We start from the raw sequence: 25,131 nt of genomic DNA, 5'->3' as shown, positions 1-25,131 counted from the left end.
TCAGAAATTTTAAATTTCAGAGATAAATTTACAAACGCCACGTGCGAACAATTTACATTAAAATTTATTTCCAAAAACTAGTCAGCCCTTGTGATACCCTTGTTTGACCGATAACACAATTTTATAATAGCATATAGCATTTGATATGCAATTTATATAATATTCAAGCTGCTTGGCTAAAAATAAAAAATTTGAAATGGATTGATTTACACAAAGTATTCTTACAGATCTTTGGCAATCACTTGATACGAAATGTTCGAAATCGAAAGTATTTCTCCGGACGTCTCCAATTGAATTTAAATTAGAACATAACGTAACTGACTACTTAATCAGAATGCATGTAAAACGCACCTAATACGATAATTCGTTATCGTATATAAAACATTAATTTAAGAAATGATAAACTATGCTCTAACACTATCACCAAATGATATATTTAACTAAAATAATTCAACTATGCAATAATTATCTATATAATAATACACATATTATTTCTTTTCGTTATCTTATAGATAAACATAATACATAAACTAGATTGCATTTAAAACAACTAACATTGTTACACAAATTCATAAAGAATAAATTACACATTAATTCAAGTAAAAAAAAAATCATAATTCATTAAGGATGATTTGTATATGCTTGTATACAAGTAGGACTGTGGAGTCATTGTTTTACCTGCTGATAGAATCACAGCGAGATTTTCATCTCTATCAAAACTCACACTTAATAGATACTAAAATAATCTGAACACAGACGAGCGTGGCAATCGTCAGTTTTGATTAATTTTGTATCACATTCAAGTAAATTAATATATGAAACGTGACAAATTGCACGCGCGGGTGTGTTCTGTACGACACAATAAAAAAGCATATACAAAAAACTATGTCAAAAAAACTACACAATCACATTGTCACATAGAACGCATGCACATATCTATTTCATAAAATTATGACGATGAGTGCTTAATGCACAATATAATCACAGTTTCATATTGCAAATTGTAACGACCGCGCCGATATAAGGGGATATTCTGGTCCATAATTAAAAAAAACAAACGCTTTATTGGGAAATTTTCAAAGTTTAACTGTTCAAAAATATGTCTACAAGAAGATTTTTTAAAATTTGTATTATTTATATATATATATTTGTTTGACCACGATAATCCTCCTCTGGTTCCTTCCGCCGCAAAATTTTCGTCGACACGATACCCACGATTTCTCAAATTCTACTGCACCGATTTACTTGAATTTTGTACAAAGTCTTTTTTAGTGGTCCATTCATTTAAGCTTAAATTATGGAAGAAAATCGGAATTCGTATACCCTATAAGTCTGTAAATACTTGTATATTGACACCCTTAAGTTGTCTCAAAACCTACATATGGTAGAATGTCAATGCCATATGTAGGTTTTGAGACAACTTTAGAGTGTCAATATACAAGTATTTATAGACTTACAGCTGGGGATCTCGAATTCCGAGGTGAACTTACTATAATGACTAAACTACTCCGCTCATCCCTAAAATCCGATTTTTACTATTTTTAAAAAATCGAGAATATCATGAAAGATCAAAAGAAATAAATTATTCTTTCAGATTATTTGCGAAATAAAATATTTTTTTAACTTGTCCGTAGTTCACACAATTGCGACTAAATTATTCTAAATTAATAATATTAATAAATACAGTGATACCCCGCATTACGTACTTAATTCGTTCCGGGAGAAAGTTTGTTGTGCGAAAAGTTCGCTATGCGAAACGCGTTTTCCATACAAATACATGGAAATAAAATTAATTCGTTCTGTAGTTTGAAATGTGATCATAGACAATAAGATATATTTTACATATGTAAAATATCTCTTATTTTTTAATGTAATATTTTTTTAAATGTCTCAATTATATATTAAGACATATTACTGATTTACGAAATAAGTTATTATCAAAGTCGTTTTAGCTTCTGAATTTTAAAGAAACTGTCGATAGTTGTTTTCCAACAAGTATATTTTCACAGCGGAGCAAAAATTTCCAAGGTCCACTCTTTGAATTAATTTGAACAACATATGTTTTTTGACTACAAATGACAACGATTTACGATGTGTGAAGCAAAAAAGTTCGTTGTGCGAAACGTTCGCAACCAAAAAAAAGTTCGTTATGCGGGGTATCACTGTATTTTATTCTTCAGATTATTTGGAGAGCTAAAATCATGGGTTTGGGGTCAAGTGCTAATTTTTCGAGACCCCCCAACTTAATCACCTCCTACAGTTAAAACTATATGGCTATTTTAATTGTTATTTTTTATATTCTCAAAACATTAATTATCAACTTGCAAAAAATGTAGTAAAATATTGTTTACCTCTAGACCAGAATACTCCCTTAATGCAAAAATGTAACGATTTTGTGAAAGCATAACTAACTGACATTTTCTATCACATCTGATAATTTTGCCTCCTATAATGTAATATAGGAATAAATGTATGTACATAAAGACGTCAAATTAATCAGCATTTGCAACATGAAAATGGTAAGGATCAAAAACACAATACGCATAAGTACAATACAGTACACATTAAATATTTTACAATAGCAATTTTCAGCATAAATTGCAACACAGCACTTTGACGGGAGCGACCAGTAACATTTTTAATGGTAAAAATATTAGGAATTTGCATGCCCAACAAGAGTAGGTATGTATATTGGTAATAGCTATGCGCAAACTTATATACCAGTTGTTTTAGAATTATTTTCTTCGTATCTAGTTATATTATGCTAATTTTGTGAAGTAATAAAATACTCCTATTTGAACGCATAATTATTACTAAGAGCTAAATATTGACATGGCACTCGTGAATATAATATGTTGCATGTTTGAATGATGTGAGAATATATATATATATATATATATATATAATATATATATATACAGGGTGTCCCAGAACTCGACGTCAAGCGGAAACCCTCGATAGTTTGACCATAATTTCCTAAAAAAAACTGTCTTATGTTGTTTGGAAATTATGAGCTTTTAAGTGCAACCTAGAGCTTTGGTGAAATTCTGATCATTATTCGGTTATTGTCGTTAAATGTTATTACTTTCACTCATTTAAACTTTGAAATCGTAACTGTGAATAACATTTCTAGGACCATAGACAAAAATTGTCCTATAATTGCTTGAAAGCTCATAATTTTCAAACATCTTACGAATTTTTTCTCTATTGTTTTTTCAAGACAGTTACGGTCCTGAAAATTGTCCCACAATTGCTTGAATGCTCATAATTTCCAAACAACGTAAAAATGTTTTCCTCTCTTTTTTTTCACGGCAGTTACGGTCAATACTACCACCTCGTTTCGGTTTGACGTGGAGTTCTGAGACACCCTGTATATATAATATAAATTTAAAGCAATATCCGAATGAATTATTATTATTTGTAATTATTATTATTTGTAACTGCATTTTACACCTCATGATTAAGTACATGATAGCCAAAACATTTTAATAAAAATATCTTTTGTACCCGAATTTTTATTAAATAAAATTATTATTTTTCTCAAAATCAACCTTCATTGAATCACGTATGATGAACAAAATAAAAGAAAATTGCAAATACGACAAAATATTTTCAACGGCACGATGTCCGTGCATAACTAACTAGTTGGAGATCCATCTATAGGTCATTGTGACACAGCGTGCGTGGGAACTTCCAATAAAAAGAAACTTTGATATATTTTCTCCTCTAAACATGCCCGTTGTTTATTATTTAGTGTATTTTAAACATTGTTTAAGACTAATCGAGAATGATATCTACATTATAAATTATACAAATACCAGGTATACGAGCCGATTTTGCCGCAAAATAGACCAATGTTATGGCAAGGCTATTGCTATGTGCCGACACTCTTATCTATTTAGCGTCACATTTATTCCTCTATGTGCATACTATCACATTTGTTACTCTATGGACTCTACATCTTTAGAGTTCCACTCTACATTCTATGGACTCTATATTTCCGGCTGGACACAGGACCTCTATGTTTATGACAAGCTCACATTCACTCTCTGGACGTCAAAAGAAACACTCAACCTTATAATAATATTTAATGAAGTATCTGTATTCTGTAATAAATCTGTAAAACTTGTGTTGTGTTTTAAAATACCAAAATTACCTCCATCGCTGAAGGCAAATCTTTAACACTATGTTACGTTCTGCCACTAAATACTGTCGAAATTCCATTCTATGCGATCAGGCGTTTTACACATAAAATGGAACTTCACTCATATGTTATCAAGAAATATATCGAAGATCCAGTTATGATACTATCATTTTTTTACATTTGTGCATTTTCTAAGTTAGGTTTCCTATCTAAAACGCCTGACTGCACAGCAACCACATAGGTTATTGACAGTTTTTAGTACCACTTTATATTAAAACTGCTACATAACATAGCCTTGTCATAACATTGGTCATAGTTAGATAAATAATTATAATTCAATTATATCTCTGAGACATTATAATTCAATTTGAAAATAAGATGTATTTAACAAAAATTGTTAAATAGAATTATATCATAGGTCTATTTTACGGCAGAATTGTCCCCTTAGTCTAGTTTTTGCAACACATGCAATAAATAAAAAAATATACCAACGCGGATGAGTCACCGAATAAGAATAAGCATCGATAACTTTCAGTGATAAGACAGCGAAAGACGATGAGTTTTTAAGTCACCGTAAATCTCTGAATGTCGGAACACGCCCTCTCGTTTGCGGACCATCAATAATATGCTAAAATAATAAAAATAAATAAAACTTTCACACGGAGACAAGAAATTAATCGTGATTACTGTGTATATCTTCGAAAGAAAAGTCAACCTTGCGAAGAGCGGAACGGACGCTGCGCAACGCAAGAACACAGGCGGTAGCCCACACAAAAACAGTGTAATGCGCGCAACTCGAAAGAGGTTGGCGAACATATAAACCGCTCGCCCAAAGGTAAAGAACGAAACGCTTAAGTGAATGGTGAAACGTCACACGAACGTGTATGGGTGGCTCGAATTCATCGACACGCACTTGAAAAATTAAGTCCTCGAAACAGGCACGAGCATTTAAATCGTTGAATTAAATCAACTCTAACACATATCGGTCATTCGTTAAAATATTGAATCGAGATTACAATGATTATATGATACACCTGTGGTTCCTAAAGTGGACCCCCAGGGGTCCATGACAGCACACGGAGGTCTACAAAAAAAATGACGCAGTAGTCACTACCATTGGTTCAAAAGATTCCAAAATCTCATGCAAAATGGAGCACAGTGAAAAAAATTCACAGGTTACACCCTTTTTCCTCTTCATTTACTGCACTAATTTAGTTGATCGTACATTGAATAGTGCACATATGAACATGATTTGACAAATTAATTCATTTAAAATATGAACTTAAGTAATATAATGTATATCGAAAAATGTAATTTAGATATTATTATTACTGAAAACACTTAATACATAGTAAGAAATTCTCTGCGTCTGCGAAAAAAAATTGTGTCCGCGAAAAGAAAATGACGGACCACGATAGTCACTACCGTTGGTTCAAGAGATTCCAAAATATCATGCAAATTGGAGCACAGTAAAAAATTTCACAGGTTTCACAACTCTTTTCCTCTTCATTTACTGCACTAATTTAGTTGATCGTAGATTGAATAGAGCACATATGAACATGATTTGACAAACTAATTCATTTGAAATATGAACTTAAGTAATATATTAAGAAAAATGTAATTTAGTAATTATTACTGAAAACAATACATATTACACAATTATAAAAATTGTAAGCAACATTATTGTAACAATTATTTTTGTGATATTGTTTTTTTTACCGGGGATACTATATATTAATTCTTTCTGGAATTGTTATACTATTTAAAAGACTGCAATTTCCAATACGTATGTCTTATGCTACAAATCTATATAAAGGCTGACGATGAATTTTTGTGTGATAAATTGTGGGATTAAAATCAATGGTTTGGACCGGTAGTGGTTAGTATACTACCCGGGTAGTGGATATACTATCTATAATGAAGGCATACAATATTTAGAAATGAGTAAAAATATCGTTCTTTTTCATAAAAATGTGTAAGTTGTAATATAAGTAGGCATTCGATTTGTGGTCACAATATAGTGAGCCAAGAAGCAAGAGCAATTAAATCATTAATTTCAATCAACTCTAATACCTATCGGTCATACGTTAAATATTGAATTGAGATCGAGAATATGAAAAACACCAGTGATTCCCAAAGAGGTCCACATGGACTCCCAAGGGTCCATGACAACATTCAGCGAAAAAAAATCGGGGTGCTCAAAATGGAAATGAGGATTTACGGTAGTGGATCACAATACACCACGTTAATATCTATTTAAGTAATAAAAAGTCATACAATATTTAGAAATGAATAAAGATATTTCTTGTTTATAAAATTGTGTAAGTTGTAGCATAAGTAGGCATTCGAATTGTGGTCGCAAAATGGTTAAGCTTGAAAAGACCTAAGCACGAGCATTTCAATCATTGAATTGAATTAATTCTAATACCTATTGGTCATCCATTAAAATATTGAAACGAGATTACAAAGATTATGAGATACACCAGTGATTCCCAAAAATGTCCCAGGGGTTCAAAACAACATTCGGGAGGTCCACACATCAGCGAAAAAAAATCGGAGTCCACAAAATGAAAGTGAAGGGCCACAGAGTAATACACCATGTTTATAATCAATCACTTATAAATCTATTATAATTTTTTTTCTTTGTTCTATTTTATGAAAATGTGTAAGTTGCAGCATGAAGTAGGTAAGCAATTTTTGATTGCAATATGGTTGGGCTTGAAAATATCCAATTTGCTGACTATTGAAATACTTGGCAATATTCTTTGCGCTTTTTGAGACACTGTTGTAGTGTTTCTGGATACTAAGGATAAAAAACGATTTAGGAGTAAAAAGAAGATGAAGACTGGACATCATTAGACGGGAGTTGTAAGATTAAACCTGACAAAAAATCGATATCTTACTAATTCATGGCAAAAGATTCAAGGGTTCATGGCAAAGCCCAAGGGGTCCACGACACAAAAGTATAAGAAACTCGAATATGCGTGTTATTTATAGAAAAATTCCAACTGTTGCTATAATTTAAGCTAAATGATTAGTGGTACAAAAATATTTTCAATTGATCTATATCAAAAAACAGTTTCATAATTTTTCTGAGTCTACTTCAAACCATATAAGTATTTGTCAAATTATATTCACAAAACTATTTAATAAAAATAATGGATTTGATATGTATCGAATTATTGTGTCGAGAAGATTACAATGATAATGAGATACACAAATATACATGCTTTAAAAAAAATTGGAACCCTTGCTATAATTGAAGCAAAATGTTTAATGATACAAAAATATTTTCAGAAAAGCGACCCCAAACTGTTTCATAATTGACTGGTGCTACTCAAATCATATAAGTATTTGCCAAAATGATTTTTACAAAATTATGTATAAAAATAATTGATTTAAGTATCAAATGGTATACAAAGCAACAATAATAAAAACCGACTAAATACGAAAATAAAAATTGTAGGTCGAAAATATATATTTAGTATATCGGCGGCGCCAAGCAGCGGTAGTTCTAAAACTTGCTTTCCTACGCTTCAATACAAACTTTTTATATACATATATTACTGTCTATTCGTGTGTATCTCTACATGTGATTATCACGCATATCTAGATATAAACATATTTACGATATTTGTTCCGTAATTTCCTCCGCAGTTTCTGTACCACACAACAAGCTTATCCAATAGTAGGAATAATACTTATATCTTGAAATAGGACAAGTTCGCAATACAACGAGTTCAATCGATTCATAAATAATATAATAAATTTGGAGCATGAGAGTACGAATTTCGGATTGCGGAAATAAATTTGATCATGATTTACATATTTAAATAAAAAATATACTGAATTCATTCGATGACACATAGAAATTGACAATAATTACGATACTACAGTGCATTAAAGTGTGTAATAAACGCCTAAAAAGTAATAGCGTGAGATTTTAATACATATGTTTGAGGTAGTCAAGGTTGCACGACCATATGGTCAATAACGTTATTAATCACAGATGAATAACAATGACCTGTTCGACGAAAACGTGTTCACTAAAAGTCTGTTGCTAAAGAATATTTTTACAAAAATAAACCCCAATAAAAATCGCTTTAGATCTAATACGCGAAAATAATGAAATGGCCTTAAAAGTTCAAAATTGTTAAACCTTCGTCTTTAATAAATTCATTCGTTTATTGTTAAAAATATATGTTTTGCACATCGTACGTATGCATCATCATCATATATTACTTGATTCAAGTGACTAATTATTACTGAAAAACTGGCTAAAACAAGTCGTATACAAACTAATGAATGAATTGAATTTATAGAAAATGTTGTCGTTATGCCTAAATTATAACAATATATTTGTAGGCTATATCGATTTTATCGTGTATTGAACACCATAAGATCATAAAGCGGATTTAAATGTATATGGCACATGAAACGTATCTTCATTTTTTTACAATTATCTATATTTTGTATAATTTGGCATATCGACAAAACAGATGATTAAAAAAATTACGAATGAAAATTAAACGTTCGCAAACGCTCGATATTTGCGAATTTCGGGATTTTTTTTAAGGGGCACAACAAGTGTGAAATTTTGAAAAAAACGATTTTTGTTTTTTTTTTCATATTTCGGTAGATTACACATTTAAAAATAACATATTAAAATTTCAAATCGATATCTCAAATAGTTTTTGAGATATCGATAGCCATTTAAAAAGTATAAATATAGTATATAGTACAACGATCATTTTATCTTTAAACGCGTTTTTCTCGAAACAGCATTTTCCGAATTTGCTGCAGTGATTACTCAAAAACGAATGATCCGATCACTATCAATTTTTTTACATGTTCTGTATATAGTTCTCCGTAAAATGAACTATCGATTTTTTGATCGGATCGAAAATCGAAATTTGGCAGTCGAAAGACGACCAAAATATTGGGTAAAATTCGACTTTTTTTTCAAAACGCCGCCATTTTGTCAATTTTTGATTTATTTTTTTATCGTAGTTCATTTTACAGACAATATTATCTAGTTTAACGAGAAATATTTTTTTTTTTGAATCATCCACGTAGAAGGCCGGAATCACTGCAGCAGTTAAGGGCCTTTTTTTGTCGCGCCGTTGGAGATCGACGATAACTTTAAAAATATTTAATTTTTTTCTTCAAAAATTTTACTATGTATTCTTAAAACATGTATAAATATATCACTAAAATTTTGAAATGATTGATGAAGTGTTTTTTTTTAATAGAAATTCCCAAAAAATCATCTTTTTTTTAGGCGGTTGTGCCCCTTAAATTACGAATGAAAATAAACGTTCGCAAATGCTCGATATTTGCGAACTTCGTTTTTTTTTTTTAAATTGGCTTAGTTTGGAGACAAACAGGCCTCAATAACGACGAGATTTGTTCACAAATTGGAAAGATTTTCCAAATTTGAAAAATTGTTCATCGTAGTACAATAAATGTAATTTTGAATATATTGTTAATTCATTCGGAAAATTGTCACGTGACTCGGTGATGAATGATTAATATTTATTTAGAAATTAAACCCTATAAATTAATAAATTATTTTATAAAATTCTTTCTTATCTCCTTATATTTAAAATTTGGTTTAGATTAAATAATTTCCGTCGCGAATGAAGCCTATATATAAGCTTAATAGACTATCGTTGCTGTTGTTGATGATGATGCATGTGCGAGTGCGTGGGTTGCTGATGGTGTGCATGTGAATGATGGTGGTGCTGCTGGTGGTGGTGACTGTGGTGGGATTGGTGGAGGGTTTGTTGATGCGGGTTATGGTGCTGATGCAAGTAGGAGCCTTGTGCCTGATGCGGCAAAGGCGACGGGCAATGCTGTTGCTGATAACCGGCTGGCGACTGATCGGGCCCGGCCATCATGCCGCCACCCGTATTTGGCGGACTCATGCCCACGGCGGACATGGGACCGCGTCTAAATGACCGCCATAGTGCTGCTGTTGCTGTTGCTGAACGTGCTGCGCATGCGCTTGCGACATGCCTGCGCCAGAGCCGTATACTAACTGTCTTACTTTGGTATCTTCATCCGCGATGTTGTACGTGAGCTCCGTCTCCTCGAAACCTGTCGCCGACATTCTCTGGTCGCCGCCCTGGCCACCAGGACCACCTTGGTTGCCGGTCGGCGGATCAGGGGAATTCAGGCACGTCTGTATGAGAGCCTTACCAGCTTCTGAAGTGATCATAGGCTGCAGCTTTCGCGTAGCGAATGTGTACACATGTCCAGTCTCTGAAGCCACTAAAAGCATGACTTGGGTTCCAGTTAGCGTAGAAAGCTCGTATGCCTGGAATAGTTTATCATCATAAGAACAAGTTATTATAATCAGAATAATGTTCTAATAATACTGATATTACATTCTATTCAGTGGTGTTGTCGAGCCGGAACGCACCGGAACGTCGTTCCGGCAAATTATTTTTGGGCCGGAATGCGTTCCGGCAAAATTAAAAAAAAAATTGCTACACACATTTTATAAATGAATTTTATTATTTATAATTTAAAATTTAACTAAATTAACTTAATTTACAAAAATGGCTTTTGTAATGATTTTTGTTTTTTTCTTTTCGAACAGAACCGGTACAAACATGAGAACCGATTTTTGAACCGGTTTTTCAATTTTAGCGTTCCGGTAAAAAAAATATTAGCACAACACCACTGATTCTTTCCGAATCAGATGTGCATCTATACATAAAAAATATAAGAATGTATATTCTTGAATGTTGATTTTCAGCCAATCGTCGAAATAAAAGAGAACAAATAAATAATAAAATATTTATTTATACGTTTCGACACGGTTGTGTGTCATCATTCAGCAACCATTTTTTTGAATTTCTCTTTTTCACAGTATCACATCAGGAAAAACAATAAAAAAATGTTTACTTTATATTGGTTATTTTCTATATGTTAATTAACAAACTATTTTGTTATTGTTTTTCCTGTGTGACCCATTTAAAAATTGGAATTTATCGATAGCAACTTGCCTGTAGGCAACACCGTTCGGAATTCGAAGTTGCGATATATGGGAAAAAACTAAGAATTTTGAGACCTTTCTAACGATGTATAATACTTTATATGTTTTCTTTCAGAAATATCTAAACCGTAAGATCACTAGGATCACTAGATCACTAGGACCACTAAATCCTAAAAATACTGTACTGAGTATTTTGAACGACTTGTAATGGATAACACATAATGCTAATTTAGGTTTCCATATTTTAAATTTTAAATTATAACACACTGATGATGAGACAAACCCTAGTCTCGAAACGTTTGTGAAAATTATTATTTAATAAATTAGTGCAAAAAAGAGTGTTGTTTGTTCATATTTCCAAATTAATATATATATACTATTCCAATACATTATATAATGCATATACTATATGTAAATATTATTATAACGTTATTAAATAGCTTTAGATTTAAATTAACAATAGTTCTGGTGTAAATTTAAATTCATTTATTTCAATAATCATTAATCAATTATTCAATATTTGTATTCTATATACTGTTTGTTTCATCTTATTATATATTTTTTTTAAATTCTTGTGATATTCACGTTAAATCGAGTTAAAACATTAGCATTGTAATATAATATATCGTTTTTTTTAAATAATTCATTCGCATATTTAATATTTTTTGTCTGGAATTTTTTTTATTAAAATGCATCATCATGCTTGATTTATGTACCATCTGAAATTTCAAATTAGAATTTTGAGTTTTTTAAAATACAGACAAAACATTCATTACTGCGATTTAAATATTACTCTTATCAAATTTGAATTCAAATTTGCCATCTTTAAAATGTTGATATGTTTTTAGAGCTTTTTAGCGAAATTGTCTTATAATTAGAATAATCGTAGAATAATTGGGTCGATAATTCATATATTGTATTTACATCTATCTTTACCGAATTAAACATATTAAGGGGGCGTCTATTAATCACGTGGTCAATTTTTTAAGGATTTTGGAACCCCCCCCCTCTCCCTTGGTGATAAGTGTTGATATTCAAAAATAACCTCTCTCCCCCAGCAAACATCACGTGTATTTTAGTTACGAGAAAAAATTGTAATAATTTGTTTTTTTTAAATGTTTAGATTTTTTTTCAAATCTGGTAACAAATGAATACACGTGATATCTTACTACACCCCTTCCTCCCTCACGTGATATTTAGTGATTTTTTGTCAAACCCCTCCTCCCCCTAAAAACCTCACGAGATTAATGAACGACCCCCCAGGATGTTTAAATATGATATGATACCGGAAAATTCTTATACCAAATCTTAAGAATTTAGTTTTGTACTATATTTGGAATTTGCTTGGTAATAATCTTGGTAAATAATAATCCATCTTGGTAAATAGTGAAGTGATAATTTTAATTAATTAAGTATTAATCTATCTGTATCAATCGCGCGTTACCTGATAGACAATGATGTGATATATATATATATATATATATATATACATATATATATATATATATATATATATATATATATTTATTTATTTATATATATAGAATATCCCAAATGACGTAACATTGAAAAAGTTTATTTTTTATATTTGAAGGTGTTTAAATGTATATGGTATTTTTAAGCATAATGGAATACTCTACATTTATAAATCTTTCTATTAGAATCTTGGCACGATTTTTGACCTAAATTATATATCTTCTTTTAAATATTTGAAAATAATCTATAGAGATAAACTATTTTTAAATTAATATTCTTGGATACGTATACTAGTGAAAATAAATAAATGAATCAAAATAAAATTTATATATATATATATATATATATATATATATATATATATATATTTATATATATAGATTGGGGTGGTCCTTAATATGGACATTTTCGAATTTTATTGCTCCCAGGTGCTTAAATGCTTCCAAATTGATAAAAAAAATCTCAAAAAGTTTTAGCTCTTAATATTAACTTTTAGATAGTGCGCAATTCAATCAAACTTTGTATGGAACTAGCATGGAAAAATTTCGAAAATTTCAAAAATGTTTTTTTTAGGTATAACTTAGCGACAAATGAATTGAAAGTGACAATTCGTGTCATCTTTTATTGAAAATTCGACGCTCTACAAACTTTTATAATTTATTTTGTAGAGCGTCGAGTTTTGAATACAACTCATTCATTTGTTTGCTAAGTTATACTTAAAAAACATTTTTAAAATTTTTGAAAATTTTCGCATGCTATTTCCATACAAAACTTTGATAAAATTGCGCACTATCTAAAAGACAATATTAAGAGCTAAAACTTATAGAGGATTCTTTTTATCAATTTGGAAGCATATGAGCCCCTGGGAGCAAGTAAATTGGAAAATGTCCATATTAAGGACCTCCCTAATATATATAATCAAATTTTTAATTTTATGATTAGTTATTTCTGGCATTTTTTAGAAATATCAATGATTTTTTTAAAAAAAATCACTTGAAATATTTTACAACTTAGATTTGCTGATTGATGACACATATGAAATGGTAAAACGTTAAAATAAACAAGTTTAAATATTAACAAATTCTTTAATGCGACAAATTGGCAGCTAATTATATCATATATTCATTTGAAAAAAAAAAGGGTGGTAAGGGCAGATCCGTGAGATGAATTAAACTCTAACTTGATTCAGGGAAGAATAGTGTGAAAGGTTTCCCATTGCAATTTCACACCGCAGTGCCCGAAAAAGAGTGAAGATATTTTTCATCTATATTTTCAAGCAAAAATGAACATCACTACTGCATGATGTCAGGTTATCCACAGCTTACGGATGAGCTTAACCATTACACCATGGAACACCATATACATACATACATATTCATACATATACATATATACTGTATATATATATATATATATGTTTAGGAAAAGAAAATAGATTTTTCTTAAATAATGAATTAAATTGTAAAAAATATAATAATGTACAGAAATATAATAACTTTTTTATATAAATATAAAAATTTTCCATAACTTTCAAAAAAATTTTCTATTATGTTTAATATCCTGTTTTGATAATCCACTCATTTATTTTTATCATTTTTATTTTGAACATATTATTATATTTCTGTACATTATTATATTTTTTACAATTTAATTCATTATTTAAGAAAAATCTATTTTCTTTTCCTAAACATATTGTTTGCAAAAATCTCATCAGGATATATATATATATATATATATGCGAATAATATTTGTTACGCATATATATGTCAGATAACTATATTTGTTTATATTAATTATCGATTGGTATAAAAATAGTCCAATGTTGTTTTTTTTATTAATAATGTTGTTTTTTTTATTAATAATGTTGTTTGCACAACTGTTAATGAAAGAGTTCATTTTTCAAACATCAATCTGATCACGCAAAATCCAAAAACAGCCACGATATGTTATTAATAATTATGTTATTATTATTATTAAGATTATAATCGCGAAAATAAGTCGCGGATATTCGATTTACGTGTCGCGACATGTTATCATTTGCCGAAAGTGATCATAATATGAATTGAAAACATTATGCACATGAAATTGAATAATATTTTTGAAGACAATGACTGTTTACAAGATAAAGACTAAAAAACGAATCAATAATTCGATATATTATATTAACTATTGCAATTAATTTGTATTATAATAAACATTCATTGTTATCAAACGTATACTGAATTGATAAACTTTATAAAACAAAATTAAATTACGTTTAATAATAGTCATAATATCCAAAAGTGATTAAAATCAAATATGAAAAGAGATTAATTTAGTAAAACAACATATCATATTGATGAATTAAATAAAAATAGAAAAATGACAATAACATGTTTGTTCGAAGATAGAGCGTTCCGATTCACATGGGTATCCCCATGAGAGCGCACGAAAACACGCGAGGGTCCACGAGCGGTCACGATGTTATGTTTGACAACTAAGCCATCTGATAAGGTTATGTTTAGTTTGCAAATCGTACCTTCTTCATAATGCCAGTTTTTCGCTTAGAAAATGTCGTGTATCTCCTTAATTTGTTATCTATGTATTCCATTTTTATTTTAACGCGCCCCTTAGTCTTTTTTCCATTGGAAGGTGGCGATTTCTTTTGTTGTATTGACGTATAACTGTCATCTACGACGTCTTGTACGCCACAGGCATCGAGCCCTATTCCCGAGCCCATTCCTCTGTCATCAAAACAAGAATCTGAGCTAGGCCTTTTAAGACCTCTATTAAGACCGCCACAATTTGTTTGGAGCATGCCGGCTCGAGACATTTGTTGTGTGAGGCCGCTGGAAGATCTGCCAAGGGTGACATTGGGATTTCCGTAAATTTCAGATGGCGTATCACCACTGAGTAATCCCATGTTATAATCCATGGTAAATCGTGAATCCAGTCCACTAGAAGAATCTATAATCACATACGTCACTCACGGCACTGTGTTCACAGAGCACAGAGGCACAAACACACAAGCACAGATCACACTACACAGTATCGCTACCAAGCGAAGTTCTTTGCGCAGAACACTAAACTGATCCGTCTCGTCATGAGAGTCGATAGCGCAACGTGCTCGGCTTCGGTTCCGCGCGTTCGGCTCGCTACGCGACGAAGGACCGCCCATTCGCGACGACAGGAATAAGATTAGCACGACTTGATGCTGTCGCACTTGTTCCAAGTCAAAAGCAAGAAAGGGAGGAACGGATACGTCGTATCACTGTCAAATATCCAATTTTGTAGTAACCCGACCTATATGACTTTATTATCCTCCGCGAGAAAATAGCTCTAAATTTGATGATAAATAGAGCTATTTCGCGTTAAAAATAGATTCGAATTATTACTACACAAGATCGAAAGGAAAATATTAAGTTACATCGTTTGCGTCATAACAACGCGAAGAATCATTAGTTAACTAATAGGCACTCACTAAAATAAGTCCGGCCCCAAAGCCATATTTAGAAACAGCCGCAGCCAAATAAGGTTAACTTAACCGTATACGGCGAACAGATATTCCTCCTCCAAAATTTTAATGAGATATTACCTCACTCTGTGGGGATATATACTATATGTGTCCCTGTCTTATATAATCCACCACGTGGTCTGTAAACTGTAAGATTTATACTGAACACAAAACTTACTCACGATATATCCCGATTTACGTGTGTTCCGAGATACGAGCTTCCGGAAAAGCTTGTTTGCTTTGACTTACGAGCAAAATTTGAGATGCGAGCTTTCAGCGAGTAAGAGTTTTCTCGAAAAATGTTAAAATATCGTCGGTTGTAACATTGTTTTCTCGACCATAGAAATATTTTATGATAGTAAATTATTTTAAAGTTAGTTATTTCAATTCTATATTAATATTAATGGTATAGTTACGATTTACCAATGCAAAAATTTTAAAGATTATTTTTAATGAGATATTACCTCACTCTGTGGGGATATATACTATATGTGTCCCTGACTTATATAATCCACCACGTGGTCTGTAAACTGTAAGAATTACACTGAACAGAAAACTTACTCACGATATACTGTGGTGCCCCGACTTACGAGATACGAGCTTCATAAGGAGCTTGTTTGCTTCGACATACGAGCAAAATTTGAGACACGAGCTTTGAGCGAGTAAGAGTTTTCTCGAAAAATGTTAAAATTTCGTCAGTTGTAACGTTTTCTCGACCATAGAAATATTTTATGATAGTAAATTATTTTAAAGTTAGTTATTTCAATTCTATATTAATATTAATTGTATAGTTACGATTTACCAATGCAAAAATTTTAAAGATTATTTTTAATGAGATATTACCTCACTCTGTGGGGATATATACTATATGTGTCCCTGTCTTATATAATCCACCACGTGGTCTGTAAACTGTAAGATTTACACTGAACAGAAGTTTTACTCACGATATATCCCGACATACGTGTGTTCCGAGATACGAGCTTCCGGAAAAGCTTGTTTGCTTTGACTTACGAGCAAAATTTGAGATGCGAGCTTTCAGCGAGTAAGAGTTTTCTCGAAAAATGTTAAAATTTCGTCAGTTGTAACATTGTTTTCTCGCCCATAGAAATTTTTTAAGATAGTAAATTATTTTAAAGTTAGTTATTTCAATTCTATATTAATATTAATGGTATAGTTACGATTTACCAATGCAAAAATTGTAAAAATTATTTTTAATGAGATATTACCTCACTCTGTGGGGATATATACTATATGTGTCCCTGTCTTATATAATCCACCACGTGGTCTGTAAACTGTAAGATTTACACTGAGCAGAATATTTACTCACGATATATCCCGACTTACGTGTGTTTCGAGATACGAGCTTCCGAAAGAGCTTGTTTGCTTTGACTTACGAGCAAAATTTGAGATACGAGCTTTCAGCGAGTAAGAGTTTTCTCGAAAAATGTTAAAATTTCGTCGGTTGTAACATTGTTCTCTCGCCCATAGAAATATTTTATGATAGTAAATTATTTTAAAGTTAGTTATTTCAATTCTATATTAATATTAATTGTATAGTAACGATTTACCCATGCAAAAATTTTAAAGATTATTTTTACGTTTGTAATTTTTGACTATACATTAATAGAGATTGTACAGTTATATATGTAGAGTTTTCATTTTCTGCTTTTTGCAAACAAAAATATTTACTTTTATATCCATGGGTTCAAAGAAAATGACTCTTGAATTAGGGCGAGAAATTATTAAAAATATGATAATGGCAAGGACAAGTAAATATTTTTGTTTGCAAAAAGCAGAAAACGAAAACTCTACATATATAACTGTACAATCTCTATTATAATGTATAGTCAAAAATTCAAAATAATCTTCGATATTTTTGTGAGGATAAATCGTTACTACACAATTATATACTCTTTATTTATAAATGGGCAAGGATGTACGAGCGTAACACATAGACTTGCACTGTGTTCAAACAAAATGAGTTGAAGGTTATAAGAGCTTTACAATAATTCATAAGCAGCTTTCTAAGCTCTAAAAGTTTATGGCTAAAAATCACCCCCGAAAATTTGCAACAGTTTGAGCATGAGAGTTGTTCAACGAAACATGTCTAACTCATTTGCGCAATATTATGAATGAATAGGAAAAAACAATAATTAAATGAATAAATAGTAAATTTATTTTTATAATCAAAAAAACTTGACAAAAACCACAGTGGTTGAACAAGTTCATGGCATTTCAGTGCATTTATATGAAAAAAATGCTTCGAGATACGAGCGTGATTACGAATTAAACTCGTATGTTGGGGTATCACCTTATATTTAAATATAGGTTTATTTATAAATGAATCATTTACATTTACATAATTTAAAATGATATTGATGGTTTGTTATTCGTTATTTCCCAACATATGGAATTTTGAAAAAAAAAAAAAAAAAATGAATGTTGTTGCTCGACAAATTTTAACAGTTAATTATTTTGCGAATAAAATACTTGAATTTGTTGTCAATAGATTTATTTTCATGATACCTGAGCTAACCGCCAAAGTGATTTAAACGGAGCTATCACTGATTCATAGTCATTATGCGATAACTGTACCCACTTCCTATAAACAGCGTGATAAGCATAAGCAAATTTCCGTTTAATTATGATAACATCCTTATATAGGAAAAGTTTATTACATTGTCTTGTTTTCGAATTAGTATGTGGAATATATATAGGTAACTCCAATGGTCAAGCTTTCGGACTCGTGAGTGCGAATCTCGCTCTGGACAACCTGACATCGGGCAGCAGTGATATCTATTTTTACTAGAAAATATAGATTAAAAATATGTTTTCAATTGAAAATAGCTCATTTCGGGCACTGCAGTGTAAAATGGCAATGAGAAATCTCTTACACTATTCTTCTCTGATTCGAGTTGGAGTTTAACCAAGCTTGAGGACAGTTATGTGAAATTAGACAAAGATGGTAATATGAAATTTTACAAATGAGTATTGTATTAATAATATTACTTTAAAATTTCAAATCATAACGAAAATGGTTTATCACATATATTTTACTTGTAGTTAGGTTCATAACACGTCTGTAAATATTTATCTATGATATTTATTTACCGCATGTGGCATCTCTTGGTGCTCGGCAAAACTCCTTTACGTTATGAAGGTGAATATAGTAACTAAAAATTTACGAACTTGTTGAATTTTTCTAAAATAATTATATCTTCTATATATATATATATATATATATATATATACATATATATATATATATATATATATATATATATATATGTCTCTATATATATGAAAATAAGTCGGGTTTTCCTTCCTGACGAAATAACTCCAGAACGCACGAACCGATTTCGACAATTTTGCATTCGTTGGAAAGGTCTCGGGCTCCGCAAGGTTTATAGCTAAGAAAATTAGTGGTGCATGGCATCGTGCCCTAATGCAAATTGCTGGAACTTCACGCACCGTAATTAAAATTCGAGTATTAAAATAATCAATTTTGCAATTGTTTTAAATAATTGCAAATAGATTATCTTCTATATATAAAAAATAAGTCGGGTTTTCTTTCCTGATAAAATTTTTCTTTTTCAAATATAAAACAAACAAAAAATTTCTTCATCTTTCTCACGAAACCATCTGGTGGCAAAACGGAGTTCGTCGGGTTTGCTAGTATATATATATATATATATATTTATTTATTTATTTATAAAGTATTCAATGCAAAAATACTGATCGAGATGATTGTTGAAGTACAAGTTATTCAAATTCACGGATATTATGTTTATCAATTCTAAACTACTAAATTGTAGAGAAATACCAAAATTAGATTACTTACCATATTATATATTATTATACTCCAGTGATTGCATATTATTGCATATTATTGAAACCTGTTAAAATAAAATATATTATTTTGATTTAAAAAATTTATACGCTTAAATTCTAACTATAATAACTGCTACATGCTTACTAATAATGTGACATAATTTAAAAATCTATTATTTTCTCTAGGCCGTCAACGTTCAATTTTATGCATTATTTTATTTCATGAGATATCATTTCTAACTCCGAACAAATTTTTATACAGGACACTGCCAAGTCTGCTATAAAGTCTCCAAATGTATTTTAAATATTTTTAATATTATTTTATATTTTTTGAAAGTAAATTAAAATATACCACTATTATGAGAAACAATTAAAATGTTACTTTTGTGTGTAAAAATGTGTAAAAATTCTACTACACACATAAACTCTAAATAAAGTCTTTTATGACACGATATAAAATAATACTTTGTATTAATACTTTTATTATAATATTATTTTATATTTAAAGAATATATTATCTTCTAGAACATTCAAAAAGTATGTAAGAGATATATATTTATAAACAACTTATTTAACGTTGAAGTTTAATTCGGCTACAACACTTTGGTAGGTGAAAGTAGAAAAGTATTGAAATATCAATAATTTGGTATATTTAAATTTATTATATATCGCAATATAATATTATATCTCTTACACTCGTATTAGTTTCATAGGCATTTTTATATTTGGGAGTATCTTACAATACGGCTTATTATATAAGTTCAAAACGGAATCTTATTCATATGTGTTAGATATACTTCCTATAACTAATTTTGCACTCATTAAAAATGATATTAGGAGTCATACGAACCTAGGTTAATTTGATCTTTATTGCAATATTCATCTTATTTTATTATATAGTCATTCACTCATTTTATACATATTTATTGACAAACTACTTCTTGAGAGCACTCTACTTTTTCAGCATGCTAAAAATACTTTTCCTTGCAAGCATCTTTTCTATAATGATATATTCATTCATGACAATATTTAAATATTATTTTTACTAGAAGTATATATTACAGAAAATATCAATAATACTTATTTCACGATATCACTTATGTTTTTAATTACACTAATTAAATGCGCCATATCGCTATATTAAATTTTATTTAATTTTTTATATAGTCTGATGAGTGGTATAAAATTTTTCTAATATTTCTAAAATTATATATATATATATATATATATATATATATATACATATATAAACGGAGTAACCTATTTAAAAATATGTTTGTACATTTGTTTTTTTTTTCAATTGAAAAAAGAAAGTTAATTTTTTTACTCTCGTGTTTCTTCCTCATAACATTTTCTAGGATAATATCTTCATAAGCATATTTAAATATCTTTAAAAGCATTGACTAATATAAACTTAAACAAATAAACGCTTATAAAACAAAAAATTATGTTTTAAAAGCAACTTTAGATAAATTGAACTCGAGTAATCGAGCTCGTTCTTCATAAAAAATTACCATATGCCTTTCGGTGTAGAGCATATTCATACCAACTTACATTATTTTGTAATAAAAAGACTTCCATTGTTAGTAGAGAAATAAAAATTCTCAATGGTCATTTTAAAATGCGATTCTGAATAGAATTCAAAGCCTAGTTTGTTTTCGTTTATTCGACCTGCAAGAACTTGAACATTTAGCAGTAAATGCTGCTATTGTTAGAATTACAGCTCCAACACACGTTAATGCTAGTGCGAGGGCCGTGCTGGTTTCCATATCACGAGGATCCAATGCATGATTTTCTGGTAGCAACCGAAAAGATGCTAAAGCATGTGTACCATTAGGAGGTGGACATTGCATCTGCACTATAATGTCCTGATTTTGAACCTAATAAAAATAAATAAAATGAATAAATTTTAACTAAAAGCGTAAGATTTTTTTGTTCATAACATACCTGTTTATTCCTACACAATAAATGACTAGTCGTCGCTTGTATAGTCTCTGGATTAAATTCTTTTGCTGTTATTACAGGTAATAACCATCTCAATGGAGAGGTTAGTTCCATCCATTTTATGTAAGATCCTAAGTCGAGGCTGTGTACAGTCAAACCACTTGACAAAAGCGTGAACATAACAACAGCAGATGCTATTAGAACAGATGTTATTTGTCCACGGACTAGATGCGTGATAAATGTAACCGAAAGTTGTATGGCCATCAAATATAAAACCATGTAACCTAAAGTATATTGATAAGATATAACAAGAAGCCAAATTTTGATAAAAAAATGTAAATAATGTTTACATACCTATATAAGTATATATTGCAGAATATCCCACAGTTTGTAGATTTGTATATGACATCATACCGGTCATTGTATGAGCTGGTGCAATATATGCTACCCATATACATATACTCGGAGGTATCGAAAATAAAAGCTGTGAACAAATATTTAGTTTATAATATTACTTCAAATGTAAGTTCAACTATTATTACTACAGGTGTTTATTATATTTTACCTTAACAAAAATATACGTAAAACGACCGTACATTCCCATTCTCACATCTCGCTCCACGCTTTTGATATTTTTCATATCTCTATAAATTGCACAAAGTAATATAGGCCAAATGCAAACGGCAGATACCGCATAGTGATACCCAATCCTATCATTTAAATTTAATTGTGGATCAGACGACGGCAAATCCCAGAATATAGCACCAATAGCAAGTGACATAACAATTGACAGGAATAGACGAAAAACCCAACTGACTATTGTATTAGGTTGGCTGTATACCAGAAATAGTCTAAAAATTTCAATAAATGTAAAAAAATACTATTAAATTCATTAGTGAAAACATAATGTGTTTAATGTTTACTTCAAAAGAATTATAGCCTGCATAAAGGCATTAGGTTTAACATCCTTCCGTAGTAGAGCAGGGAGGATCTGGAAGTAAGTTAGGTTAGGTAATCCTTGCGACGCCCACATTTCTGCAAGTGATTCTATTCTTCCGGAAGATTCAAGCATCGCAGCCGCCGATAAATCGTCTAAAGTTACTAAATCCACTGTAATGAAAACATAATTGAGTAAAAAATGATAATAAAGAATTATATTCACTTTGAACATTGACTTACAATAATAATCAGATGGGTTTTTGTACATTGGACATGGGTATCCAACGTTTGAGAAATGCTCAACAAAACCAATTCTTGAACCAGAGTACATAACGCGACCACTTGATAGCAAAAGTATGCCCGAACACATCAAAAATATTTCATAGGTCGGTGGTTGCAAAGATAGTATAACGATACGGCCTAAAATTTCAGTAAACAATTTAATAAAATTGCATTGTCTTAATATATTAATATTTATAAAACAAAATACCATTAGCTGCATATTGTCGTAAATATTCAATTAAGAAGAAAGTATCAAATATATCCATTCCCTTGGTAGGTTGATCTAAAACTAATATGGCAGTGTCCTGCAGCAGTTGGCATGCCACTGTCAGGCGTTGAGTTTCTGAATCCGTCAAACGACAAACGGTCATATCTTTCACTTGCTCCAAGCCGAGTTCTTCAATGAGTATGCTTATCTGTTAATAATAGACTTTAATTAGTAATATATTTTATACCTTTTTTGGGAAGAGCACTTATGATATAGAGCAACCCTAACTCTCGTGACGTAAAGATTAAGGTGTACCGGACAATAGAATTATTTCAAAATATAAATTATATAATTGTAATTTAGCAAGATTCATTACCCTATCAGTCATGTCAGATTTGCCCCTTTGAGGGTATTTGAGTTGTGAATAAAATTTCAAAGTGGTATAAACAGTTAGATGCGAATTATAAGGATGCAAACTTTCACGACGAGGCGCCCATGATATCCGTCTACGTAGAGCCCTCATGTTTACGTGCTGCCCGTTAAGTAGAGCATCGCCGGCGAGTTTCTGAAATTAGAAATTAGATTTACAACTGTTTTCATATTATTATTTATGACAATATCGTCATTGTTTATTACTAACTTTTCGCACACCGGCAATAGTTTCTAACAAACACGAGCCTTGTTCCTCAACAGTGGCCATGACGGCAACGAGATCGCCTGCTCTGGCTTGGAGGGAAACTCCAATTATAGAAACAGGAGAACATGATACTTCTAAATTCAGGAACTATAAAGTAATATTTCATATAGTCAAATATTTTCCAAATGAAGCATTTATACAACATATATTCGTTATCCAAACCTGTATATTGGGATAGGGCATTCCCGTTGACATCATAACGCTATGCGAATAATCTTTTACCGATGGTGCTTGCGTTCCGGAGATTATGCTTTCCGCTTTTCGGCTTTTCACATAGTCTATGTCACCACTAGGGTTCCAACGTCTGCAATGGACCCCTTCGGTTTGTATAGTGTGGATATGAAGGTGATAAAAGTTTGCTTCGCTAGCGTAGAGCGAACGATAATTTCTTAATCCTCCACCCTGGCTTCCGTTGTGTCGATTTGGCGAATGACCTTGCCCCATCGCAACGCTTACGCGACTAGAAGCCGCTGCAACGCTACCAACGGTATACCAGATAGTTGCTAAGAGAAAATATTAAATTATAATAAAAATATAAATGTATTTGAAAAGAAAAATTTATGATATAACTAAAAAATATTTGAAAATTTATAACATAGCTCAATTGCGGCTACGTTATAATGCTACTTAGTCCACATTTAAGGGGGTATTCTAGTGTAGAGCGAGAATTTTAGGTCATTTTTAAAGTGTCGTAAAAGAAAGCAATGAATGTTTTTACGATCCATTTTTTACCACTTGTTTATTAATATTATTAAAATACAATACAAAAACTAAAAAAAAGTTGATGAAAATTAAAGAAACTGGCAGCTCAAAACATTGGCACCCCTGTCTTGACATGATTTCAGCCCTCCTAGCCGTCCGAAATAGAAGAAATAAAAAGATTATCAATCTACAATGATTGTCGCAATCGCCCGAACTAGCGATGAGTAAAAATTTTTTTTTTTCACAAATTGGCGACTGTTTGAAAAACAAGCATCTTTTTTTACTTTTTTTTGAGTTTCTCGATTTTTTTAAATATAGTAAAAAATTGGAATTTGGGGATGATGCTAGTTGAAAAAAATACCGAATATTCCACATTCTTCACAGACCGAATACCGAATATTCGGCAACTATT

At 30.8% G+C, this 25,131-nt stretch overlaps 3 protein-coding genes across 3 annotated transcripts in view; all 3 read right to left on the bottom strand.

Annotated features, from left to right (window-relative positions):
• Nucleotides 1-10,067: 10,067 nt before the first annotated feature.
• LOC113376208 (serum response factor homolog) lies at nt 10,068-15,696 on the bottom strand. Its single transcript, XM_026616121.1, has 2 exons — nt 15,142-15,696; nt 10,068-10,463 (listed from the first exon to the last, which is right to left on the bottom strand). The coding sequence occupies exons 1-2, from the start codon at nt 15,535-15,537 to the stop codon at nt 10,068-10,070; spliced, it is 792 nt and encodes a 263-aa protein (XP_026471906.1). The 5' UTR covers nt 15,538-15,696.
• A 5,885-nt stretch (nt 15,697-21,581) lies between these two features.
• LOC113375818 lies at nt 21,582-22,369 on the bottom strand. The gene is made up of 3 exons (XM_026615767.1): nt 22,246-22,369; nt 21,895-22,175; nt 21,582-21,827 (listed from the first exon to the last, which is right to left on the bottom strand). Exons 1-3 carry the CDS (start codon nt 22,310-22,312, stop codon nt 21,588-21,590), a joined length of 588 nt encoding a protein of 195 aa, XP_026471552.1. The 5' UTR covers nt 22,313-22,369; the 3' UTR covers nt 21,582-21,587.
• Nucleotides 22,370-22,432: 63 nt separating this feature from the next.
• The window catches only part of LOC113376207 (ATP-binding cassette sub-family G member 8-like), a 7,621-nt gene continuing 4,922 nt past the window's right edge, over nt 22,433-25,131 (bottom strand). Inside the window, exons 3-9 of the mRNA XM_026616120.1 lie at nt 24,180-24,520; nt 23,961-24,104; nt 23,697-23,885; nt 23,321-23,528; nt 23,071-23,250; nt 22,815-23,001; nt 22,433-22,742 (exon numbers count right to left, since the gene is read on the bottom strand). Coding sequence (XP_026471905.1) covers nt 22,433-22,742; nt 22,815-23,001; nt 23,071-23,250; nt 23,321-23,528; nt 23,697-23,885; nt 23,961-24,104; nt 24,180-24,520 — 1,559 coding nt within the window. The remainder of the gene's footprint in view (nt 22,743-22,814; nt 23,002-23,070; nt 23,251-23,320; nt 23,529-23,696; nt 23,886-23,960; nt 24,105-24,179; nt 24,521-25,131) is intronic.

The sequence above is a fragment of the Ctenocephalides felis genome, unplaced genomic scaffold, assembly GCF_003426905.1.
Source record: "Ctenocephalides felis isolate EL2017-DRISC unplaced genomic scaffold, ASM342690v1 CF-g0.4_SCAFFOLD_01886, whole genome shotgun sequence".
Taxonomy (NCBI): domain Eukaryota; kingdom Metazoa; phylum Arthropoda; class Insecta; order Siphonaptera; family Pulicidae; genus Ctenocephalides; species Ctenocephalides felis.
This window is presented reverse-complemented; position numbering and strand designations above follow the sequence as displayed.

Coding starts and splice junctions, on each gene's coding strand:
- LOC113375818 (XM_026615767.1), bottom strand. CDS start 22,312: ATGACCGGTATGATGTCATATACAAATCTACAAACTGTGGGATATTCT. Junction 22,176..22,245: donor TGCAATATATACTTATATAG/GTATGTAAACAT, acceptor AATATACTTTAG/GTTACATGGTTTTATATTTG. Junction 21,828..21,894: donor TATTGTGTAGGAATAAACAG/GTATGTTATGAA, acceptor TATTTTTATTAG/GTTCAAAATCAGGACATTAT.
- LOC113376208 (XM_026616121.1), bottom strand. CDS start 15,537: ATGGATTATAACATGGGATTACTCAGTGGTGATACGCCATCTGAAATT. Junction 10,464..15,141: donor AAACTGGCATTATGAAGAAG/GTACGATTTGCA, acceptor AAACTATTCCAG/GCATACGAGCTTTCTACGCT.